Genomic DNA, 22,233 nt, shown 5'->3' with positions numbered 1-22,233 from the left:
CACAGCAACCACCATCACCACTCACTTCCAGAATGGACCTTGCTGCTTCTCTCCTTAACTTCTCCCTTGAATTTAGGAAATTCTGAAGCGAGGGAGTAAGAGTGAGGGTGGGTGGGTGGTTGTAAAACACAAATACATATCAGCCTGTAAAAAATGCTGTAGACGCTGGGTGCGGTGGCTCATGCCTGTAATCCCAGCACTTTGGGAGGCTGAGGCGGGCAGATGACAAGGTCAGGTGTTCGAGACCAGCCTGGCTGACATGGTGAAACCCTGTCTCTACTAAAAATACACAAATTAGCCGGGCGTGGTGGTGGGCGCCTGTAATCCCAGCTACTTGGGAAGCTGGGGTAGGAGAATCGCTTGAACCCAGGAGGTGGAGGTTGCAGTGAGCCGAGATCATGCCACTGCACTCCAGCCTGGGCAACAGAGCAAGACCCTGTCTCAAAAAAAAAAAAAATGCTATAGAAATCCATGGGTTTTACCTAACCAAAAAAGGTGCACAGAAAATAAATGCTAAGTGACAATTATTTACCTTCCATAAGACTGTACTGTACATATTCAGGAATAATATACAATGCTTTTGACACAAGCATTAGAAAGATCATTATTACAGAATCCTAGATAATTTTATCTGTCTTCAAAGAGGGACTATTCAAACAAGAAATCCTACACCACAGGTTAAAAGCACCAACACAATGGTGAATCTTGACAAGAATAATTCCATCTCCGACCACAAGAGGGCAAACCACCAATGGCTACACTTCCCCAGGGAAGCAGGAGAGGTGAATTGGACCATCTGGTCAATTTATCTGGAGATAAACAGCCTAAAAAAGTGTCATTTAGAGAAAAACTTCAGTTCTTGTTTATTCAGTAAAACTATTTGTACATCAAATTAAAATACAATGCAGAAGAGAAACCCTCAATTTAAAGGAAGTCAGTGTTTTCATGAATAAAGAAATGATCCTAACATGATGGTCAGAGAAGTCTCTAAGTTTGGAACCTGGCACAATTTTGTTTTCAGAAAAATCAAGCACTAATTAACTATAAATCAAAATACATTTAACACACTCTTCAAAAAAGGAAACCTAATCCCAAAATCAGAAAGCCACATAAACTACTGGAAAAAATGCAATATAGCCGCCCACGCTTATCCACAGGGGTACCATCAAGACTGCCCACTGGATGTCTGAAACTGCAGCTATATCTCTGTATATATACCAACCCTATATATACTATGTTTTCCTATCTATACATACCTATGTGTGTTTAATCTGGAAATTAGGTACAATAATGGATTAACAACAACTAATAATGAAATAGAACAATTATAACAATATACTATAACTAAAGTTATGTGAATGTGGTCTCTTCTCTCAAGATATCTTACTGTATTGTTCTCACCTATTTCGAACCACGGTTGACTGCAGGTAATTGTAACCACATTACACAAAGCCAGAGGTGAGAGGGAAGTCTGCTGTACTGAATGTAACTGTGATCCTAGAGTTTTATTCTTAACTGCTCTAGAGTAACACGGTAAAAAATGTGGTTTCACACTTGCCTCAAATGCCCACAGTTAAACTCAGACTGGGCTGGGCGTGGTGGCTCACGCCTGTAATCCCAGCACTTTGGGAGGCTGAGGCAGGTGGATCACTTGAGGTCAGAAGTTCAAGACCAGCCTGCCAACATGGTAAAACCCTATCTCTACTAAAAATACAAAAATTAGCCAGGCATGGTGGCACGTGCCTATAATTCCAGCTACTCGGGAGGCTGAGGCAGGAGAATCGCTTGAACCCAGGAGGCAAAGGTTGCAGTGAGCACCACTGCACTCCACCCTGGGCGACAAGAGTGAAACTCCATCTCAAAATAAAATAGTAAAATAAAATTAAAAATAAATAAACTAAAATAAAACTAGCATGACTTTCCATACAATATGCTTAGGTAATTAAGAGAACAACAGGGACAGAAGGTTATTCCTTTGGTTCAACCATCAGATAAAGTTTAGCAAATGCATCACTAATATGCTCAAAAATGACATTTCTTGAATTTTAAAAAATAAACAGGAAAAAAAGGGAAATTTTCCAAAGTTACTTAGGTCTCAGTTTGGCACAAACCCTATTGTGATGGTTAATACTCAGTGCCAACTTGATTGGACTGAAGGACACAACGTATTAATCCTGGGTGTGTCTGTGAGGGTGTTGCTAAAGGAGATTCACATTTGAGTCAGTGAACTGGGAAAGGCAGACCCACCCTTAAGCTGCTGGGCACCACCTAATCAGCTTCCAGCAAATATAAAGCAGGCAGAAAAACGTGAAAAGGCGAGACTGACCTAGCCTCCCAGCCTACATCTTTCTCCCATGCTGGATGCTTCCTGCCCTCAAACATCAGCCTCCAATTTCTTCAGTTTTGAGACTCGGACTGGCTCTCCTTGCTCCTCAGCCTGTAGATGGCCTATCGTGGGACCTTGTATACATATACACATATACGTACATGTACATATATACATACATATATGAATCCATAGGTGTATGAGGGTTCTTTAGAGGGACAGAACTAATAGAGGGACAGAACTAATAGTATTCTCCTATTAGCTGTATAGATATAGATAGAGATATCAAGGGGTTTATTAAGGGGAGTTTATTATATATACATGTTATATATATATAAAGGGGAAATACATATATATATACATATAAAGGGGAGATATATATATATATATATATATATATATATATATATATATGAAAGGGAGTTTATTAAGTATTAACTTACATGATCACAAGGTCCCACAATAGGGGGATGTATATGTATATATGTATATGTAGATATATATATATCTCCCCCTTATATATATATAACATGTATATATAATAAACTCCCCTTAATAAAGTTTCCTTGATATCTATATCTATATATATCTATATGTATCTATATCTATCTATATATCTATCTATATCTATATATACAACAGGAGAATACTATTAGTTCTGTCCCTCTAAAGCACCCTAATACACCTATGGATTCCGTGTGGCCCCTGCAAAGAGCTCCTTGATGGCAACACACCATGTACACGCACATACGTTGAAACCGGGCACGCACACACGCTCAGACACACCTAAGACGTGAGTAGTGGCTTCGGGTAGAACAAAGTGAGAGCACTGTTCCTCATGAGAGCCATGTTTCTAAACACGCCCTGCTGGTCCTTTGGAGGGCGTCCTCTGCTGCTGCCAGCTCAAGGGCCCACAGTCCACTCAAAAGCGGGGGCTCACGATGCCTTCCTGTGGGCTATCAGGGGTAACAGCATGCTGCAAGACAAATTCCCATGGCAGATGACACTGACGACATTCAAATGTGTCTGAAAGTCACTTCCAACTGGAGAGGATTTTGAGATCCACAAACCCCATCTTTTCAGTGTAATTTCCTTGCTCTGGGTTACTTCTAAAAAATCCACAAGGAGAAATACATGAAAAGTAAAACCCCACTCACCTGCACTCTTACTGTGGTGGTTCAGAGTCAGTCCAGGATTCACACTTAAAGGAGGAGTACACTTAAGAATTAAAGAAAGTCAGAAAGACCAGCTGGAACAAGCGTCTGTCCCTACTCCAAAAGTGTGTCCCACTTAGCAGTTCTGTAACCTCAACTCTCCTTGGCAAAGGTGAGCAACGAACGAGGTCCTCCTTCCTCTGCCCTGGCTCAACTGTCCTCCTGGAAAGTCCACTGGCGCCACCTCAGGCCACTCGGCCCAGGGCTGCTCTCATTGGTTCCCAGGAGAAAGATCTCTCCAACTGGTGGGGCTGGGCTAGGAGATGGGCTCACAGGATGGACCGGGCCTGCCCTAGCCCTAGGTCTCCAGGAAGGCTCATGCAGGCCAGTGCCATCCAACTGAGTCACAGACTAAACTGCATCTCCTAACAGTGATGTCTGTCAAGTTGACATTTCCACCCCTCAGCATGGTGCCAGTGCCGCGCTCTCAGTGGGCTCTACACATGAACGGATTTTTTTAAAGGATGTCATGTACTTGTAACCCACCCCCTTCTTAATATCCCAGCAATACTTGTCTTCAAGGGTTATGAAGAGAACTGAAGTTGCAAATGGAAAGTACTTTATACATTAACTGGAACATAACAAGCAGCCAGAAAAAAATTCTGCCCAAGTCGATTTATTATAATAAAAAATACTGCCTTTTAAATTATCATTATTAACAACTACAAAAAACAGTAGCAACTTCACATTCAACAGGATAGCTATTACTTTAAGAAAAAAAAAAAAAAGTTGGCGAGAACACAGAAGCAGCAGAACCTTGTGCACTGCTGGTGGGAATGCGACATGGTCCAGCCGCTGGGGAAAACCACGTGGCAGTTCCTCAAGACTTAATCACAGAACCACCATCTGACCCAGCAATTCCACTTCTGGGTATATACAGAAAAGAATCGAAAGGCAAGGACTCAAATACTTACACAACCATGCTCTTAGCAGCATGATTCACACAGCCAAGAGGTGAAGGTAACCCAAGTTCCCATCAACACACAACGTTGTACATACATATGATGAAATATTATTCAGCCTTACAAAGGAAGGTAACTCTGTCATATGCTACAGCATGGAAAACCCTCAAGCACTTTATGCTGAGTGAAATAAGCAGTCAAAAGACAAAATGATTGCACTTACACAAAGCACCAACGGTAATCAAATTCAGAGACAGAAAGCAGAATGGTAGAGGGCAGGGACTGGGGAGGGGAATGGGGACTGTTTAATGGGAACAGAATTCAGTTTGAGAAGACACAGTTCTGGAGATAAACGGTGGTGATGGTTATAAAACTGTGAATGTACCTAGTGCTACTGAACAGTACACTTAGAACTGGTAAAAATGGCGAACTGCTTTACATATATGTATACATATACATACAATAAGAACAGGCAGGTGCTGTTCCTAAAAATTCCAACACCACAGAAGTTTACAAATAAGGGCTGCCATCTGCCTTATTAAAATACTTGTTTTCTGAGGTCACTGAGAAAATATTTTTACATCAAAATTGTCATATTCCCATTTGTAAATCTTTTTTTCTTGCTACCTTAGAAAAACAATAGCAGCCATTAACATTCCCTGAGCTCCTACTCTGCCAGACTCCATACACATAGTACAAACCTTAACAATTCAACCCCACAAGACCTCACAAGGGAGAACTACCATCCTCATTTTCCATATGAAACACCTGTGGCTCTGAGGCTCAGTCACCCAAGCCCTAGAGCAGAGCTACAATTTTACATCACGTTCTTTCCACACCTCCCTGTGTATCAGCTATTCTCTGTAAGTCACTCTTTCCCCAGCAGTTCCCGAGGAACTGTAGTATACAACGGTGTTTTTCAACTACAGGGCAGGATGCAAGTAAAGTGACGTACATGATTGCTCCCTTCACAAATCCCACCCCCCACCTCTGTCCACCCACCCACACGCTTCCACAAGAAGCACGACAGCCCGGCAGCCATAGCCATGTGCCGAGGATCACTATTCTTTCATAAGAACACAAGCCTCAAAATCAAAAATTTTGAAAGTCAAAATCGGAAAGTCAGTGAAACAATGTGAACAACTACAAAACATAAGGAAGCAATGCATTTGTAAAATACTATCACTAGTACAAAGAAAATGACAGAAATTACTTCATTGCATACCACTGCCAAAAGTACCACCGATAGTCACAAAAATTAAACACAGCCTGCGGATTGCCAACTCCAAGTCCTGACACTAGCTCTTAAAAAAAAAAAAAAAAAGATCAATTCTTTCACAGTAAAACTGCAATGATAAAGATTCGAGATGTTTCTCTTCACGTCTGGAAAATGCCAGGATGAAAGGAAATGCTGGCTAGTAACTAGAGAGCCCTTGATGCCAGGGCCCCAATGTGGGGCTGAGGTGAAAATCCATTACATCTAACAAAAAACTGTATCCTAAGACCAGGTCATTTGCACAGGTCCAGCTGGAGAGTAAACGCTATGTCAAGTACATTTACTTCTTTCTGCTCATCGCAAAAAGCCACACACAGCCCAGGCTCGGCCACTTACCGCTGGCCTTGACCTCGCGCACGTAGTTGCTGGGGAACCAGCCAGTCCGGCCGTTGAGTGTGCCCTCCCACCAGCCTCCCTCTTCCACACGGGTGACATGGATGACGTCTCCTTTTGAGAAGGAAAGCTCGTCCTCATTGGTCTGCTGGAAGTTAAACTTTGCTCTTACTACCAGTTGATTGTTGCTATTATCGGTCATGTCCTAAAAGGGGAAGAAGAGTGGGAGAAAAATTACACCAAGAACAGCCTACTTCATTATAAAATGGATTATACTTTACTAGTACAAAGGTAGCATGATTGCCCAACAGTAGAAAAACATTTAGAGAAATTTCAGTTTCCTCCCTTCCAGTGCCCCATGACCACCACCAGCACCACTCCAGCCCCAGAGGACACCCTCTCCACAGCATTCAAAGGTCCTGGTCTGCCACTGTGATGCGTAATCAGACACATCCATGTAACAGAGACAGAGTCACACTACACGCACTTCTCCACAAGTCACAAAAGTTAAGACAACATGGTCATTTATCTGGCAGTACTTACTGGTGCTTACATAACACTTAATGTTATGCTATATAACTATACCACTCATTATGGAACCCACTCTCCATTAGTGGATTTTTAGATTATTTCCAGTATATTTCCAGATACCATATACAGTACTTTCCTTGTGTAGACAAGACTGCATTAAAAATATTTGTATGTCTATCTTTGAATATACCTGTAAACCAGCTATACATTAAATTCTGGTCAGAAGACATATTTATTACAGTTAACTTTTTAATACATCTTTCTAAATTGTCCTCCAAAAAGTTTCTACAAACTACACCAAGCAACATCCCCAACAACAGTATCTAAAAGTGCTTATTTCAAACTTCCACCAATACTCAATTACTGCCAAACTGACAAGAAACACTACCTCGTATTTTAATTCGCATTTTTCTCAGAAACTGTGCATATTTTCAGATTTCTGAAAGGCAGAAAGAGGAAGGCAGAGGGGCTGGGGCCTCTTTGATTTCCATCTGCCCCGGACAGAGCTCTGGAGAGGCTGGAGATGCAGAACTACCAAAGCGCACAGCCTGACAACCCCAGGAGAAGCCTGCTCGTGCCGGCACAGGAGCAAGAAAAGGGCCGCCTGGCAGACCTCAGCCCCGGCCCACCCCTCTTCCCTACCACTGACGGCAAGCGAGCCCAGCCCACCTGCAACGCAGTGTCCCACAGACTGCACAGAACGTTCAGAGCTCCAGGGAGCACCAGCGACATCAGCAGAGTCCAGGCCTCTATCCCCACCAGGTGGCAGCAGGTGATTCCGTCTGCCCACATTGGCTTCTCCCTGCCCTACACCCAGCCACAGGGAAGGCCTGAGACCACGCACACTTCTTGACATACAGCCCCCGCTCTACCACTAGCAGGCCAATCATCAACCCCCCCATCCAGCAACGCTCAGTCCCAGGGACTTGTGGGAAATAAAAGAACTTCAAACACTGTATCAGTCTCAGAAGCTGAGTCTAAGAGGGCAGAGCTGAAAAGCAGGGTAAGAAAATATGGCTCAGAATATCCCAAATTTGACAGAAGACATAAATATACCAATCCAGGAACCTGCGTGAACCCCAACTAGTATAAACCTAAAGAAATTCAAACCAACTCATACCATAAATTAAACTTCTGAAAACTAAAGACAAAAAATTTATTAATAAAACAGACACCTGCAGATATAGAAGATCTCAAAAATTTACCTCCCACGCACCACTTTCTGAAGGAGTTAAAAATGTGCTTCTCCAAAACAGGGGAATTAACAAAAAAACTGAAGAGAAAGAGGCAGAGGAGATCTACAGAGTCAGGGGGAGTGTCCCAGGTGACAACGGAAGGCGGCTCAGAGGCAGCAGCTGTGCGGCCAGCCTGGCTCACAACCAAGAGAGATTCAAGTAGGGCACAGGCTCCAAGAGCTTAGTTAATCGGGAAGAGAAGAGAAAAAAATAATGTGTTTGAATGTCAAAGAGACCCTTAGAACTATACGCAAAAGACTAGATCTGCAACCTGCAAAACGTACACAGAAAACTAAACAAAGAAACGAGAATTACTAATTCCCGAAAACAAAATATTAGAAAGGTAAGAACAGTCATAGCATACAACGTGGCTCTGCTCTGAATATTATTCGCCTCGTCATGTTACCCTGAACACCGATCTCAGTGAAACCAGGGTGGAACTCAGCCATGGGGACGACAGGCCTAGGCATTTATGCAGGTCAAGGGGCCAGGGGAGGAAAACAGCACCAGCCCCTCTTTCTCTGTGGGAGTCCACATTGATATCACCTCTAATTAAGGAAAAACAAAAAAAAAAGGGCACTTTATTTAGAGACACACAGGCAAATACCTACAAAGCACCAACGGAGGAGCAAGACAGCCAAATACAACCCTCCAGCAAGATCGCCCCCTCAGCCCCGCAGGACACCAAACTAACAACTATCCGCATTAGAAAGCACTCCTTAAGAACCAGCACTCAGAAGTCATGGATGCTAGAGGGGAGGGATGCCCCCAGTTACTCTGATATGATTATTACGCATTGTATGTCTGTATCAAGACAGCTCGTGTACCCCATAAATACAGATGAACTATGCACCATAAAAATCAAAACAAAAAAAGAACTAGTGGAAAAAAATTAAAAGTGGCCGTCCCTACTGTTTTTTCCTAATAGCAGGTCTCAGCGAATCACCTAACTTTAAGTGCATGTATAAATCACTGAAAAAAAAAAAACATTTTTAAAAGGTAAAGCATCAAAGCAAAGAGGTCACAACAGATCCTCAATAAGGAGTAGCTGTAATATTATTCCAAAAATATTTAATACTTATCTATTTAAATGTTTACAGATTAAGTATTAATTATAAATATGTATTTAGTAATTCAAATTCATAAGTGAAATACTTAATGCATATTTCATATTTAATCAAGAAGCCTCTCTTCAGTGTTTGGCAACAAAAGCGCCAGCGAACAATTACCAGCGCAGACAAAAAGCTCTCTGGGCCCTGTGACCAACAAGGGGCAGGGTCAAGTTTGTCACTGCAACTGAAGATCCCATCCAGAAACTGTCACGTGTTCCTTGCTCTTGTGTGGTGAAACGTGACCCGAGTTCACTGTGCTATGTCAAGTTCTCTTTTTGCAAACCACCATCTCCACTCACTAGCTGTCTGCTGTGATCGCGACCATGCTCTCCTGTAAGTAATCCAACGTCACCTGGGCACGCCGGCCTTGTGGAAAACAGGCTCACAGTGCATGCGCCCTGGTGATCAGCTCCAACGCCAGAACACAGCTGTGGTGAGCAAAGCAACGCAGGCGCAGCAGGCCCCTTCCCAGGTCAGGTGCCCGAGATCACCCTTGGCCAGCCCTGAGGCTCCAGCCAGCACCAGGGCTGAGGCCAGGGCAGGCCTGAATGGAAGCAGAGGGGAGATGAGGTATGATCAAGAGGCAGCGGAGTTCCACCTCACAGTCTTGAGTGTGCAAATGCACGCACGCTCTACACTTAAGGCACGGGTGAGGGAGGCACGCCTACTGACATTACTTCATCAATGCAACACCCCAGAAAGAAAGGGTGGCGTCTAAGAGAGCGGGGAATCCAAGGAAAGGTACAGGGGGCAGGCAGCTGTTTCAGATCCAGGTATCCAGGTGAAACGTAGCAATGCAACATACCTCCATTCTTCAGCAGTCATTACACTGAAGGACATGTGGGCTCTGTAATGTTCTTTCTGCTTATTACTCTCAAGACAGGTTACTTAGAACATGCCAAGAAGTGCTCCATCAGAGCGCAAGATGCATGGGACTGGCTGGAAAAGGGTGTCCTAGAAAAGGCTATATTCCAACTACACACTCTATACTACCACGTTCAGCCTAAAATCACGGCAGCTGAGTGAGGGGTCCGATCACTGTCAGTAGTGTCACAGGAAGCTGGAAGAGATGGATTTCATCACTATTTTATCATTGTGGGGTTTTTTTCCCTTTTTTAAAAAGCTCTCCTGAAACCGTAGCTTGTTACCTGTCTGGACTCAACATGACACTCTAAGGGAATCTAAATCATTCAGTTGAGAAAAACAAGCCAGTCATTACAACAACAACAAAAAAAGGATATGCCACAGAATCCCATTGCTAAAAAAAATACAAAAATGGATAAAACTCATCTTCACCATCAGACATCAGGACAGCAGATACCTTGGGGAACGCAAGCTCCATGGAGGAGTTGGAGGCTGGTCATGCTCTGCCTCCTCATCTGGGTGCTTACACAGGAATGTTCCATGTATAAAACTTCATCATGCAATACATCACGCTGTATGCACACAATACATGAACTGTTTTCCTATGTATGTTACATGTCAATAAAACTTAGTAACTGGAGGGGAGTGAAGACAGTTCCCCCACTGCCCTAACCCAAAGGGAGAAGAGACCCCATCCAGGCACACATGACCTGGCCGGGCACAGTCATCTATGCCCACCATGCTCCTTAACGGCCTCTTTCTGATGCCTGGAGCCAAAGCACCACCCATCAGTATCTTGCATATTAATCACCTGATTACTTTATTGTATCCCATGTTCTGAAATTACCCTAACAATCCAAAACCAGGACACTCTGGAGTGCTGCTTCACACCAACAATACCCTCTCCTCCGCTAAGAGCACCTGTAATTTCCTTTACAGAAGGAGAAATGCTTGCCAAAGGACGGAGACACAATTTTTACTCCAACTTTACTATTTCTGAGTGCTGTGATCTTGGGTAAGTATCTTCTCTAAGCTTCAGTTTCCTCATGTCAACCAATATAAGATGCCAAAAATTAGACAATGCCTTTATATTCCACCAAATACTGTCAATTATGGCATACCATCAACTGTAAGATACACGTACTTCCAGATGTGTTAAAATGACTTAAAAACAGAAGTCTTTGAATTGACAAAATATGGTATATGAAAATATTTAACAATGTGTACAATACATTTGGATATAATTTCTTGCATGTCTTGGAAATACACTCGGTGACTGGTCCAAAGCCAAGGTTAGCTGCCAGCATCAGGACTGTGCCAGACGTACAGGTCCCTGGTTTCCAGAAGCAGAAGCAGCACTTTAAGAAATCAAGTCACCTCTCCCAGAAATGAAGGATGGGGACAATCACCTCACAAACGCCGCCCCCAAACTCTGAGAACAGCATTCAGCACTCAAGGCTGTACCAATCAGCAGCCAGCAGTTGAAGACTAAAAGCACAGCAGTCACCAGGAATTCCAGCGGTGTCGAACAAAGAGTGAAGTATGAACTCATGCCTTATCTATGAGAAAAACCATACCTAAATCTACAACTGGCGCCTACCACATTCTTCACCACCGAGGCCCATCACAGAGCCGAACTGGATAAAGAGCTCGATTTAGTTCAGCCTCTGGAAGTGGGTAAGAACTCTCCCCTGACTGTTCTTTCCTTGGAATGGTGGAGGGGCACCGCAGACAAGTGAAAACCTCCACTGCAGTGCAAAGCAGTAAACGCAACATCAAACTGTTCAAGCCTGCCTATATCCCGAGACAGGAAATCTGTCCCGAGGCAGGGGGCTGACGGTTTCACAGATGAAAAACAAGCTTATAAAAACAACCAGTAACTGCAGTGGTGGCTGGAGGACACATTCTTACACCGAAAGGGAGGCAGGTAATGAAGGAGCAACACAAGAGCAAAGGGGCATAAACAACACCAGCCCCTCAGAACACAGATCCTCGCCTGGGGGATGGAAGCGTCTTACGCAATCTCAAAGCTTAGGTTTAATATGATCTCAAAACTGACATTCAAGAAACTGCAAGTTGCCTTTTAGCTTAACTTTTTATCATGGAAATGTTCAAATGCACACAAAAGGAGAGAGTGACAGGTGGCCCTCCATGCATCCACTGCCCAGCTTCAAAGGAATGTTAGGCCATTCTTGTTTCAAGATAAGTTCTTAATTTTTAATCCAAGAAAACTACTACAAAGTGCTATTGATAAACTACACAGAAAAACCTAAGGGTAAAGAAACACTCATTCTTACCTAGCATGGCTGAGAGAGGTCTTGCACATTCCATCAAAGAGAAAGCAGCTCACTAGCACCCAATCAAAACATCAGCCCAAAAAGACTTCACACAGGTCAGAGAGCGCAAGTCTATTTCTAGTATAACGAAATTTCAGCAGCTAATGAAAAATTAATCCAATACTTACTATGATCTCAGTAACATTACCAACAAACATTACATTTAACTTTATTTTACTTAAAATTATACATTTGTAATCCAGTCCTCTACTCAAAAAGAAAAAACATCAGATGAAAATTGCCACCAGTGAACGGGTGAGACAGCAAATCACAGCTTTACCCAAGGCAAGCTGATTTCTCTTGTGTTTTCCTCATGTGTTTTACAGAGCTCATTTCAAGTGTGTTTAAAGTGGTTTGTTTAGTTCTCTTTAACTTGGAATCCTAATGCTCCCAATGGTAGTCCACAGAATTCTTCCAGTACAGACTCCTGCAAAGCAGGAAACAGCAACAGCCAGGCCTCTCGGGGCTGCTGTGAGGACTGCAGCACTCAGGCCATGCAGCCCACCGCCCACCACGCCTGAAGCAGTCAGACCCCTCGGGGGCCCTCTAAGAGAAGACACAGCAATGATAGCGAGCTTGAGTTCAAAAAGTTCAGAAACATAAAAATCAATTCCTCGCATATCTTTCCATTTTTCACACACGCTTCATAAACCACTCTGATTTATTTCCCTCTACAAATCACGACTCTATCTAAACTAACTTTTATTTCTTGAGGACCACCATCAGCTTACTTAGCAATACTCCCCCATGTTAAGGCAGAGGAAAATCCACGGACCCTTCATGACTCTAGAATAGGGTTCTCTCTAGACTCACATTACAAGATCACTATGTTTCTAACAAAGTAATGTACTGTCGCGAGAAAGCAGTGGTATCCCCAGCAGCCAATCGAAGTCACTGCCCGCCAGCTGCAGCTCAGAGAAGGGTGCAGGACTGCAGAGTGGCAGCCCTGGCTCTGCCCCAACACTCTCCAGGCAGCCCTGTTTAACCCTGCTTGAGTTTCTCATTTTCAACTACACTATTACATTCCGTGGGCTTTACTCGCAGCCTGTATCCTGAGCATTTTTAAAAGAGTATTTTTTCACTCTCCACGACAACTGTTCGATCATCTAAGTTTCTTTCTCTGCGTCCCAATCAGTCATTCTAAGGGATTCCCTCCCCTGTAAACTAAATCCTGACTTAGTAAAGCACACTAAGCCATGCTTTCATGAAGAGAAGAAAAGCTAGATTCTTTAGTTTTAACCATCTCTTCTTTACGGAGCTGAATACTTTTCCATACATATTTCTTATTCTCATATTTCTGTACATGTGCATAGCTGATAATGCCATGCAAGTGACAAGGGGTGTGTTTTTTTAAAGCAGCATCACTCCAGATATCGAGTCATGAGTCTTGCAATACAACCTAAAAACAAATGAGTTTCTCAAAAGCAATCATTAAGCATAATATCTGGATCATCTCGTAATGAGCAAATGCCAAACCAGATTACAGGCACAATGGAGGCGAAGTCCAGCTACCTTCGCCCTGTTTAACACCATTAATGGAGGCATACGTATCTTCCCAGATATATCCATACACACTCATATCCTTCCCAAACATATTTAAGTAACAAAATCTCTCAAACTTACCAAACTCCGATACTGGCCCTGGAACAGTTTTGAAGTCCGAGTGTGCAAAGACTGTGATCCAAGGGAGTCAAAAGACTTTATGCGGTGAGACGAGGGCCGGGCACACACGGAGTCACTCCCCAGCCCGATGTCTGCAAAGAGCATGCACACAGAAAAAGAGAGCTGAGAGCGCCTGATACCACGCACCCACACTACACACTAGACTTTAAAACTAGGGCAGCACAGAGGGACACACCAAAAGACCACAACAAAGCAGCCCATTTATGCAGAAAACAAAGAACAAATTATTTGCTACATAAATGACTTGCATTCATTCCCCAACTACCTTTCCAGAAATTATCTGGAGATAACTATTAATCAGTTCTTCTCTAATATAATTTTCAAAAGTTTGTGAAATGTATTATAACTTTTTAAAATTTTCCATTCACCTGGAAAAAAAAGCCTCTCAAATTTGATTATGGAGCGGAGAACAACCAAGTACTGATTCTCCAACGCATCACCACCACGTGCCCACTTTTCCAGGACGATGTGTCATGCAATAAGCAACAGAAGAAAAAGACTCTTATTTAAAAGAGAAAATCCGGTGTATTTTTCAGCCAGAGAGAACCTTGTGAGGATTATTTCCCCAACACTAAGGCAGCACAGGCTCTACTCACCTCATGAAGTTGCTGATAGAATCAAAGTAAACAGACAGTAAGAGGCTTAGTTCTGTTCTCTGGATCCCCCTTCATAAGACACTCCACATAGGCCATCCAACAAATAAATAATAGCAATTTATTCTTAAAAGTGATTCAATTAAAAAAAAGAGAGAACAAGGCTGTGAAAAACTTTGCTGGGAAAATCGCTGTTCTGAGAGGCACGTGCCCGGCATGTCCTAAACTCCAGGGAGGCTTCCATGAAAGCAACCCTAAGTCTCCAGGTCCCAGCTTCCTCCCAGGTGTTTGGATTGGCTTGCACGGTATCTGATTAAATTCTGAATTAAACGGTCAACATCAAAAAGTCTGAAGGTATCACCAAAAACCCAGATTCCCCACTGCTCTTGACACATTTAGGATGTGGCCACACCAGGTCTGTATCCCATCAGGTAAAGCTGGCTCAGAGCTGGGCAGGGGCTGTCCCGAGAGGACCCAGCACCCATGCCCTTCCATCCAGCTCCTCCCTTCACACCACCTGCCTGACCCCACAGATGGGGGCTTGCTACTCCAACGATCTTAAATTCTTCTCAGGTCACCCGCACACCCTACACTTCCCAGGACCTGCTGAGGGCAGGTTACGAGTAATCTCTATAGAGCACATTCTACTTGAGAACACAGGGGTCTCAGGCAACCCGCAGCACAAAACCAGCTAAAAGGGCATTTCCAGCAAATTCTACAAGGCTCCCGGCCATGGTCTGCAGTGCTCTGCTGGCCACAGCCTTCCAGGAAATTCTCATACAAGGAGGGCCATCCTGAAGACATTCTGTACTTCCCCATCACCAAGCTTTCTTCTATCCAATTAAAAGGCCAGTTACAGTCAACTAAATGCCTTGAGAACACATATGATTTTAAGAGACAGAAGCAGAAAGACAGTGACAATTTTCCCAAGAATGTCCACAGTAACTGTGGCTGCTGCAGTTGTCTTACTGTTTGCCAATCAAGGAAAGCTGAAATCTAGAAAGAAATGAGGCCAGGCGCAGTGGCTCATGCCTGTAATCCTAACACTTAGGGAGGCGGAAGCTGGTGGATCACCTGAGGCTGGGAGTTCCAGACCAGCCTGACCAACATGGAGAAACCCCGCCTCTACTAAAAATACAAAATTAGCCGGTGTGGTGGCACGTGTCTGTAATCCCAGCTACTCGGGAGGCCGAGGCAGGAGAATCGCTTGAATCCAGGAGGCGGAGGTTGCGGTGAGCCAAGATCATGCCATTGCACTCCAGCCTGGGCAACAAGAACGAAACTGTCTCAAAAAGAAAAGGTAGGGCATTGCCTTCCCACTGACTTCAAAAACAAAAACAAAGGGCAAACAGAAAAGCAAAGCATTCTTTCCATCTAGGAGGGGTCATTCCTATAGTTTAAAAGCTTAAAAGTACCAAGTTTATGTGGTAACTTCCAAATTTGTCTTTGTAAAGAACAAAGCTATCTATTTTACATCCAACACATAGCCAATGATACCAAGAACATATACAAAATACATTTCCATAAGGTAGAGGTAAAAACCAATAGCCTGAGAGCTACTGGATTCTGACTTCTCTTATTTACTTGTAAATCCTACCGTCTCAAACCTAGGTGGTTGACAATCCCAAGACTGAGTGTACAAATTGAAGCCATGTTCTAAAGCCACTTCGTCCTCATTAGCACCCCCACTTACAACAAAGGCAGAGAAAACATCTACAATGAAATTCAAAGTTACTATCTTCTGCTCCTGTGAGCAACCTCTAAAAAAGTATTCAATGGGAGCAGAGTCAAATTAAGGATTACTTGTAGATTTTACATATCTGTGCTATTGCCCCATCTGCCACAGAGATCTACGTTAATTGTAAGGCACATCATTTAGGCCAGGCATGGTGGCATAAGCCTGTAATCTCAGCACTTCGGGAGGCCAAGGCAGGCAGATAGCTTGAGCTCAGGAGTTTAAGACAAGCCTGGGCAACACAGCGAAACCCCATCTCTATAAATATGCAAAAATTAGCCAGGCAGAGAGGCACACACCTGCAGACCCAGCTGCTGAGGAGGCCGAGGTGGGCGGACTGCCTGAGCCCAAGAGGCTGAGGCTTCAGTGAGCTGAGATCACGCCACTGTGTTCCAGTGTGGACGACAGAGCAAGACCCTGTTCTCCATAAAAAATAATTCAAAACTCTGAGGCATGGATGAATACGAGTTTGCAGGCAGATTCCCCCATGTGGTCAGGACACATGAATATGCCACTTCTGTACATCATCTGTTACAGTATTTCTTGTATTAAATTCCAGTGATCCACTCTAAATGTATGTCCTTTTCAATGTCATCCATAACTTTAGATAAGTGATTTTCTTTTTTTTCTTCTTTTTTTTTTTAGATGGAGTCTCGCTCTGTCGCCCAGGCTGGAGCGCAGTGGCGCAATCTCGGTTCACTGTAAGCTCCGCCTCCCGGGTTCACGCCATTCTCCTGCCTCAGCCTCCCGAGTAGCTGGGACTACAGGCGCCCGCCACCACGCCTGGCTAATTTTTTTGTATTTTTAGTTGAGACGGGGTTTCACTGTGTTAGCCAGGATGGTCTCGATCTCCTGACCTCGTGATCCGCCCGCCTCGGCCTCCCAAAGTGCTGGGATTACAGGCATGAGCCACCACACCCGGCTGTGATTTTCTTATTGTTTGTTCATATTAAAAGGATCATTTTTAGATTGTAGAGACAGAGAAGGCATTAAATAATGTGACAATTTTCATTAGTTACATCCATCTTCATAATCCTGCCATTTAAATTTTTGTTTCCTCGATGCTTTCATCTGAACAGTCCTTTAAACCTCAGAAGTCAAGCTGTGAACATGCAGCCACAGCCACACCTCTGCCTGGGGTCTGCCCCTGCTCCCAGGGATGGGGGCCAGTGCCTCTCGCTGGGGCATCAGCAGCAGCAGCAGCAGCTTCCAGACAGCAGTCAGAGCACACATGCGCTGGGAGGCAGCACCAAGGACAGTCCCTGCACCACCGATGAAGCCTCCCGGAGCCAGGAACTGCAGCCCCAAAGCATCCATAACCCCCGTCTCTCCTCGATGTGCAGTGAGGCAAGTACACCTCCCCCCCCACTCTGAAGGGCCAGACGAAGCTGAGAAGTGACCCTGACAGAATAAACTCAGGAGGTTTCTGTTTGAAAAGGACACGGCACTTTACCCCACAAACCTGATATTTAACGTCCGTGAAGGTAAATAGGAAAAAAAAATTAGTCTAATAAAACAAAAAAAGCAACTAAAAAGTTCCTTCCTTTTGAGCCACACAGAGATCCAAGAAAGAGCTCCTCAGGGCTCATGGAGCATTTCCTCCGGGGACCTTGGCATCATGGACAACATGCACCTTCCCTCAGAGGACCTGTCTGAACAACTCCTGTCTTCGCTGTGGCCCATGAGCGGGGCACACCATGTCCCCAAAACCTCCTCTCCACTTCAGTACTAACGGGGGCTAGGACCACACACACCATGTACCTGGGTGCCACAGCCCTCAGGAGCCCTGGACAGGTCATGTGGACTTTACAGGCCAATCCATGAGCCACTCCCTTATCATGCTCACAGCTCAAAACTTCCGCTCACTAGATACAAATTTTAGCCAGCATACACTCAATAAAAACTCAGAGAAAGGTGCTTCTAACTCCAAGACAGCCCATGAGCCTTGCCATGAGAACTAGACACTTTTCTCCTGCTATACGTTCAGGTGAGAAATCTCTCCACCCACAGAAAGGAAAACACCTGATATATACCACAACATTTAAAGAAGATTCTATTATTCTAACAAGGCAAATAAAATATCACAGCAAAAGGAACAATCAAAACGTAATGCAACAAAAGCTTATTTTTTAAATTCAGTAACGCTCCCCTGGCTTTGGTAAAACAAGAAAACCAAAGGTGTCAGCCCGTATGTCTTCCCACCCCCTCGAGTTCAATAAAAAAGAGTCTTACCTGCTGTTACTTTATTTAGAGTCACTAAGGAACTGAGGACCTTGTTAAAATTCTGCCCCTGATACAAATCATTTGCATCAAACGTCTGAAAGGAAAAATTAAACAAGCAAAATTAGTAGAGTCTTATGTTGGGTGCAGGATGAACTAAGTTCTCCCAGCAACGCGACGATGCTCAGCCTGAAATCCTAAGGAGACCGCACAACCTGCGACAGGGAGACCAGCACGCTCAGTCTCTCAGTCCTGAGGTAAGAATCCAATCAAAATTCTCCTAGTTAGGTGCAGGGTCCCCCCTCGGCATTAGGCCAATTCCCTACCCAACACCCGCCCCTGCCCCTCTGGAGTGTGAGCTCATTCACGGGGGCGGGGTGGGGGAGGTGGGCTGCTGGCATTCAGCAAGCAGCAGCGGTGCTTGCGCAATCCTCCTCTCCTTAGATTAACACAGAGGCCCCAGGCAAGGCGTGCTACAGATGTTCTTTCCTAGCCACAGAAAATAAGGGAAAATGACAGTCGATTCCAAAGCTAACAGCAGCAAAAGAAAATGCGGACATCAGAGAGCAGAGTGGATGTGAGGGTAAAAGGAGGACAGACAGGAGAAGCAGATCCCAGATAGGAAAGGAGTAGGGACAAGAGACCACCACCCTCAGAGCTCTGAGGCCAGAACCAGGCAAGCCCACAACCTCATCCCCTCCAGTCCAGGGCGATCTAGAGCCCTGGGACCACGATGGAGCTGGTCACATTGCCACTGGCAGGCACTTCCCACCACCATCCTGGAGCTTGGAAAGGTAAAGCACGTTGGTTTGCCTAGGTCTGTGGCAACTAGTGCCTAGAACGCGTGTGCACACACACAGCCACGTCAAAACAAACAGAGCTCTCATCTCAGATACTGCCCAAAAACTACACATGGCTTCTGATCACCAAATAACCTCAAGCAAAGATAAACAGTCAAATCACCCACAACTACGTTCCAGAAACATTAATAAAAAATTTCTTTCAGAGGTGCCAATAACAGAAAGATACATTTAAAAAGCAAAACGTGTATCCTGTTGCCATATGTTCTAACTGAGATTACCGGAAATGAGCATCAGCGGACAAGGGCCCCACCTTCTCTCCAGGGCTGTCCTCTCCTCCGGTCAGTCCTGCCCTCTCCCCACACCTCTAGCAGACCCTGCCAGAAGCCCCACTTCTTCCTCTTCCTGCCTTCGGTCCCCTCCCTTTCCTGGCTAATCCTTATTCATCTTGCTTCCTGACACAGCCCTGCCTTGACAGCCTGGCTGCCCCCACCACACCCGGTCAGGTCCCCAGCCAGGCTCTCCCAGAACACGTGTCATGATAGTTTGATGGTGGATGTCTACAGGCCTCCCTAGACTAAAAAAGCTGCAGTGGCAGATTGTACATCTCCCAACACCCAGCACAGGGGCTGGTGCACAGTGAAAAGGCATCCGAATGGAGACGTGCACCAGCATCCAACCAGCCACCCACCCTGCAGGCACCGCATGCTGCTGTAATGAAGCTCACGCCAAGAGAAGCTAAGAAAAGTGACACCAAATGTGAAAAAGTCCTGCTGTATTATTCAAAATTCATCTGCAGCTAAAGGCCTTCTGTCTATAATTTTCCAAATAAGTAAAAATAGTCATGAGATGTTTAAACATAAAAAAAGAAGAACCAGACTTTGAAAAACTACCTCAAGAGAAAAACCCACCAAATCACTAAAAGAGTCAAGAAAGGAGCTGAAAACCAGAGGTCACTTTCTTAAAGTTCACAAGGAAATATCAGATGGAACCACAAAACGTAAAAGGAAAGCTGTGAACACATCTAAGCATTCTATGTGCTTACCGGTGCCATTTCTAACAAAAAGCACAAAACATAACTGATTTCATGAAGCTAAATCCTTCCTTTAAAAAACAGTCCTTAGAACAGATAGTCTTTAAAATCATCTTTCATACAGAATACATTTGTTATAATATTTATTATTTAAGAAGAAATCCCAACTCAAATGAGAGCAGCATCTAGGCTGACATAACCACCTATAACAAATACGGGTTAAGCTGCATTTTTAAAAAGGAATTAAATAGGCCTCAGCTTCCTTATATGCAAAACATAAAATTTCTCTTCATCATAACATTTTTAAATAGGAGATCTGAATGTCTTTCAGCTCTACAGATCTAATCTTAGAGCTTTGAAAATTCAAGTCATTTTTTATTTTGTCAATTTTGTATACTACAAAGTCAATTTTGTATACTACAAAAAGAAATACATACATAAATTTCTACTAACCTTCATAGTGGCAAGGCAGCAAGTCACAAAACCCAGAATAACAGGATGTGAAAAATGTGAAGTTTCCTGTTATTCCAGAACTATATATCTTTCTTACTTGGATACCCAGGAAGCATCTGATTGGCTGAAACTGCCCACCAATGGGCTTCAATATGACATCAGAGTTTAAGTGAATACACACACCACACTTCTCAACAGGAAGCTAGACAATGAGATGAGGCAAATCCTTACCCCTGAGAGGGGAAAATGCACATTCTCAGCCAACAGAATGTTTCGATTGAAGTGCTTCTCTAGAGAAAGATAACAGACTATTTCCTAAAATAGAAATCTATTCAACAAAAAACAGAAACAGAAAAATCTGAGTACAGAGAAATTTTGTACTATGGGAATAATAGGGAAGTCTCAAAACTTTTATAGAAATCTCTCTGCAAAAAGTAAATCAGTGTGTATATAAGAACTACCATGACATTTAGCACACTAAATTGTTCCCTGGGGTTATTAAAACAGGTGTCTTAGACGGGATTCATTCATTCCCCACCACGACTTGCTGGGTGCTTTAGCAGTATTTCCACTCTTGGCAATGGCAAGGAGCAGCAGGAGGGAAGGAAGTACAAACCATATTCCATTGTCTCCAGGCCTCCTTTTGGAAGCCTCAGCCTCAGGAGCAGCAATTCTCAGCAGGAGCTGCATGTTAAGACCTCCTGGGGGGATGTAAAAGGGCAGGATACTCCAGCAGTGTTCTGGAGTCCAGAGACTCAAATCAAAATGCCAACCCTCTCCAAGTGACTCCAACACACAGCCAAGCGTGAGAAGCGCTCCTGGTGAGGTAAGGAAGGTCATTAGGAATCCTGCCCAGCTGAAGCCTCAACGCCAGCACAGGCACACTTCCTGCCACCTGCACTACCCCATGCAGGCACCATGCTGGGGACGAGGGTGGCTGCACAGACACACTTCGCCCCATAATACGCTTTAGGATCTATCCATTTGAAAAAGCATATTTCAAACACTCACCCTTACTTTTACATTTAAGTGAATTAAATGTGCAATAGAATGATCCGATACTCCCCAAATGAAATCATCCTACCAGTTTTCCACCAGAAAACTAACATTAAAATTCCTTAGCTTATTTCTGGTATTTTACTCTCAATAGAAACTACATAATCAAATACAATACCAAATCAGGGATAAAAGAAGCCCAGAGTATTCAAACAAGGATACAAAAATGCCTTCTTAAAAGTTGGGGGGAGGGGAGTTCCCATGGTCTAACACTAAACCGCACCACACAATGCGGCACGTTGTGGGAAGGACACGGCCGTGCTGGAAGAAAGAAGAGGGCTGAGTCTACGGAGCAGAGCCTCCCTGACCACCTGCTTGCTACAGCCCTGCATTGGGCCCCTTAGACCTCAGACTTCTCATCCTCACCAGGGAAAGGGGAACATGCTTGAGGACAGGAAGCAGCAACTGGAATGCCCCACACTTTCAAAAAGAAAAGGGCACACCAAATCTCACTTATCAAAACAGACCTACAGATAACTCCATTCCGCCAAGGAAAACTCTTACTTTTAAAAATGCAAAATAACCACAAGA

General features: G+C 44.1%; 1 protein-coding gene across 24 annotated transcripts in view; it reads right to left on the bottom strand.

Annotated features, from left to right (window-relative positions):
* ARHGEF7 (Rho guanine nucleotide exchange factor 7) overlaps positions 1–22,233 on the bottom strand; it is a 190,737-nt gene that overhangs the window by 81,988 nt on the left and 86,516 nt on the right. For 12 of the 24 annotated variants that reach the window (XM_031001467.3, XM_055360714.2, XM_031001466.3 and 9 more), the window contains 3 exons: positions 18,373–18,457; positions 13,753–13,883; positions 6,055–6,256 (listed from right to left, as the gene is read on the bottom strand). In XM_031001467.3, the coding sequence (XP_030857327.1) occupies positions 6,055–6,256; positions 13,753–13,883; positions 18,373–18,457 (418 nt within the window). Of the gene's footprint in view, positions 1–6,054; positions 6,257–13,752; positions 13,884–18,372; positions 18,458–20,646; positions 20,902–22,233 lie in introns of those variants that run through there. The other 12 variants (XM_055360726.2, XM_055360720.2, XM_055360722.2 and 9 more) reach the window with 5 other exon arrangements.

This window comes from Gorilla gorilla, chromosome 14 (assembly GCF_029281585.2).
Source record: "Gorilla gorilla gorilla isolate KB3781 chromosome 14, NHGRI_mGorGor1-v2.1_pri, whole genome shotgun sequence".
Classification (NCBI taxonomy): domain Eukaryota; kingdom Metazoa; phylum Chordata; class Mammalia; order Primates; family Hominidae; genus Gorilla; species Gorilla gorilla.
This window is presented reverse-complemented; position numbering and strand designations above follow the sequence as displayed.